This window comes from Manihot esculenta, chromosome 11, assembly GCF_001659605.2.
Source record: "Manihot esculenta cultivar AM560-2 chromosome 11, M.esculenta_v8, whole genome shotgun sequence".
In the NCBI taxonomy this organism is placed as follows: domain Eukaryota; kingdom Viridiplantae; phylum Streptophyta; class Magnoliopsida; order Malpighiales; family Euphorbiaceae; genus Manihot; species Manihot esculenta.
Window position 1 is genome coordinate 13,948,502 of NC_035171.2, and position 3,620 is coordinate 13,952,121.

Below are 3,620 nucleotides of genomic sequence, written 5' to 3' on the forward strand. Positions count from 1 at the left end.
TGCACTGTATAACTTGCCTTAAATTCAAAATGTCCCAATATGCATTATAGATAGTTTTCTTGTTCTTAAATATTCAACAACTAGGAAAATTAACGACAAGAAAAGAAACATTTTCACAAAAAAAAAATTGCTAGTATTATATATTTCATTTTCATATTCCTAGCTAGTTATAGTGCACCTTACCTTAAAAGCTAGTTTGGTTTTCTAAGGTCTGAGTTCTAACCACTACATATTAATCTCTCTTGGACAACATCATTGTATGAATAGTTGCACCCACAGTTAGATTCTTGATCACGCAATGATCTAATGGTGGATATACACCCACACTTGCACCCCTGCAGGAGTGCATATATACACTAACAGTACTGCAGTTTTGATTGGTTTAATTAATATCTTTGTCCTCCAAAATGAAATTGCAGGACATGTTCCTTTGGGAAGTCTATTTCTTTGTATTAAAGAAATCTTTTTTCCTTATAACTATATTAGGAAAGCCGTGTATATCTATAACTAGATATTAATAAATAATTTGTTTTATATTTAATAACATTATAATTTTAGCCATGGGACTTCAGTGTTTCTGTAATTAAATAAAGTCATGGTCTCTAAAGTCTCACAAGATGCCCACCTATCTTTCTTGTGTTTAGTTAAGACCTAAAGTATCTAAACCTAAGGTACTTAGCTTGTGCTTTTTAGCGATATAGGATGTATGATTCCTCCAGCTTTTCACGGCCTAAATTCTATGGACAAAGTAGTTCACTTTCACTCAAATCTACGTTACTGTAAAATGACACAAGCATTTCTTAAGACATAAAATAACATCAACACCTCATTATTAAATACAAATCACTGTCCTGATTAATGAAATTGCCTTGAAAGCTTACAAACTAAATACAATGAACATTTTCCATCTTTCTGAAGTTTATGCCATCAACTGAACCCCATATATAAAAAGCAGCTGGTCTTCTCTCAATATATATAGACATATATCTAAATTAGGTATATCCACTACTAAAATTACTAAAAATTACTACAGCAGCTAGTATAGCAGAATAATGTCCTAAATTAGGTTTATATGGATCGTTGTATAAAATTACATTGAAATTTATATAAAATCTCATGTACTTATACTATATATCCATATAGATATTGTTTAGATAAGAATTCTCATCAATATATATATATATATATATATAATTTTCATGTGGCTGGTCATGCATGATTTCTTTTTTTTTTTTTTTTATGCGAATGTATTGGCGAAACAAGAATTTATATAACAAACATATAAAAGAGTTGCATTTAAAATCTTGGTTTCTAGCAAGTTTATCTATAGTCTGATTTCAAGCAGGCACAGAAACAAGGGAAGAGGAGAATAACAGCTTCCAACGTTGATAAACAAACACAGGGATAAGAATTAAGAAACATTAGCCTGAACCCAGTAAAGCAGATAACATATTAGAAGAATTATTTAGGTTAACAAGAAGAGACAAATTAAAAATCTCATCTCTGCAGCAGCTAATAAAATATATATAAATTTAATTAAATCAAAGACAAGATCATATAATTGAAAATCAAACTATATATTATAATTCATAAATTTGAACAATTAATGAACATGATGATCATGAATCATGATCTCCCTTATTCACTTCCAATTCAGACCACCAATAATAGTAATAATAATAATAATAATAATAATGTAGACACATATATAACAAAGGTGATGAAGGGGATCCCCTTAAAGAAAAAACAGATCTTTAGCATGGCACAGATCCGTCACTAAAAATACAGATTAGCATCCTGGTGATGAAACCAAACAAGCCCTAAGATTTTGGGTGGAGGAAAAGTTGCGTACCGGAAATGAAGGCATTAAGGGGAAACGTGTACGAAGCAGCAAGCGAATCTGCAGCAACTGATGAAGAGGTTGAAGCTAAAGCAGCAGTAGCAGTGGATAGGGCACCACCGGCATTTGTGAGATTAGGGTCTTGCAGGTGGCCGGAGGAGCTCTCTTCAGGGCCTTGATCATAAAGAATGCCCTTGAAAATATGGCCTCCTATATTCACACTCGTCTGATATACAAACTGATCTTCTGCTTTATCAGCGGAACTCACACGAAAACAACGAAATGTAGCTATGGAGTTCACTTGAGCAGGAAAATTCCCCACTTCTAAACCTAAAAAGAAAAGGGTTCAAATTAAACTAAAGCAAATCATCAAAACAAGGGAGATGAGCAAAACAAATCTATACCCTTCTTCACAACAGTAAGAAAAAGGAGAGCTTCTGCTATATCTAGGGTTACTATATGCATATAAATCACAATCATATCAAAGAAAAAGCTTTTTCTTGAAGGAAATCTTACTCACTTACTCTGAATAGCGTATAAATCGATCTAAAAGGACATGATCTAAAGATGTACCTGCTGTTAAGGGATTTTCTCTAAGCCTTTTAGGGTTGTGTTGATCTGAAGAGTGCTGTTGTTGCATAGCAAGAACAGCAGCAGCAGCTGTAGCACAAGAAGAAGAAAGACTTTGAGGCCTTCGGCGCCTTCTGTAAGCAGGAATCCAGGTGCTCCTGACGTGTGTTTCACACTGAAATCCTTTGCTTTTACAACAAGTCCTGCATCTCATGTAAATACACTCTTTCTTGGCTTGGTTTCCACAGTCTTGACATCTTGAGCCGCATAATAAACCACCTTCTCTCATCATCATTATTACTCATCATCATCAACCCAACACTTTTCCCTCCTCGTAAATCATTCCTCTCCTAAATTTCTCACTGTTGTTACAGTAGCCAGCGACCCAGCTAGCCCAGGGCTTCTTCAGGAGATAGGCTACTGTTGGTTTCTTGTTGTGGTTTTTGGTTGGCGATGGCTTGGTCTATGTTCTCTGGTTCTGGGTAGTAGCTAAAGACTCTTCTTTTCGTCACAAATAGTTAACAGTACACAACTGTAATAGCCGCCATTGAAGCAAGCATGAGTTCATTTTCCAAATGCTTCCCACATTCAGAGTCTTTCAACAGTTAAAGGACATCATCAAAATAAAAATCTTCTTTAAGACTCAATAGATTTCTAAATTTCGATCCTGTAATCAATTATATATTTGATAGTTTAAGAACAAGCATACATATGGATTATGAATGGTGGGTACACAATGGATGTATGGTTGCTGAGAAAGAAAGATGATTTTTTTTTTTTACCCTAGATGAAAGTCTGATGATTCCACTTAAATTGGCAGTTTCTCAATGGAATTGTACGGAGTTATATCTCTTTGGCAGTATCTGTTTGGAATGCTATGGTTTAGAGATATCATTGTCTAGAACTAAAACAGTGAGTTAGCTAGGATCCGATTACTCAAATTGAAGAGGTGTTATATGAAATAATTAAAAAAATAATATTAGTATAAAAATGGTCGTGTGCAGTGTTCACAGAGAGTGTACTGAGAGTCAACCTGACAGCTTCAACTCGTTCGTCCATTTACGCTGTTTGTTGGGGTCGGGTCTTGTGCTACAATGCTAGATCCCCTGCTCCCTTGTACCTCTTATATATTTGCTTCCACTCATTCTATTTACCCACGCTTTTCCTTTTTCTTTTTTTCAAAAAAATTTCTTTCTTCCAATAAAAAAAA

The 3,620-nt window shown here is 34.4% G+C and overlaps 1 protein-coding gene across 1 annotated transcript; it reads right to left on the reverse strand.

Moving 5' to 3' along the window:
- Positions 1-1,641: 1,641 nt before the first annotated feature.
- Positions 1,642-3,032, reverse strand: LOC110625780 (protein SHI RELATED SEQUENCE 1). The gene is made up of 2 exons (XM_021771415.2): positions 2,414-3,032; positions 1,642-2,170 (listed from the first exon to the last, which is right to left on the reverse strand). The coding sequence occupies exons 1-2, from the start codon at positions 2,703-2,705 to the stop codon at positions 1,821-1,823; spliced, it is 642 nt and encodes a 213-aa protein (XP_021627107.1). The 5' UTR covers positions 2,706-3,032; the 3' UTR covers positions 1,642-1,820.
- Between the last annotated feature and the right edge of the window lie 588 nt (positions 3,033-3,620).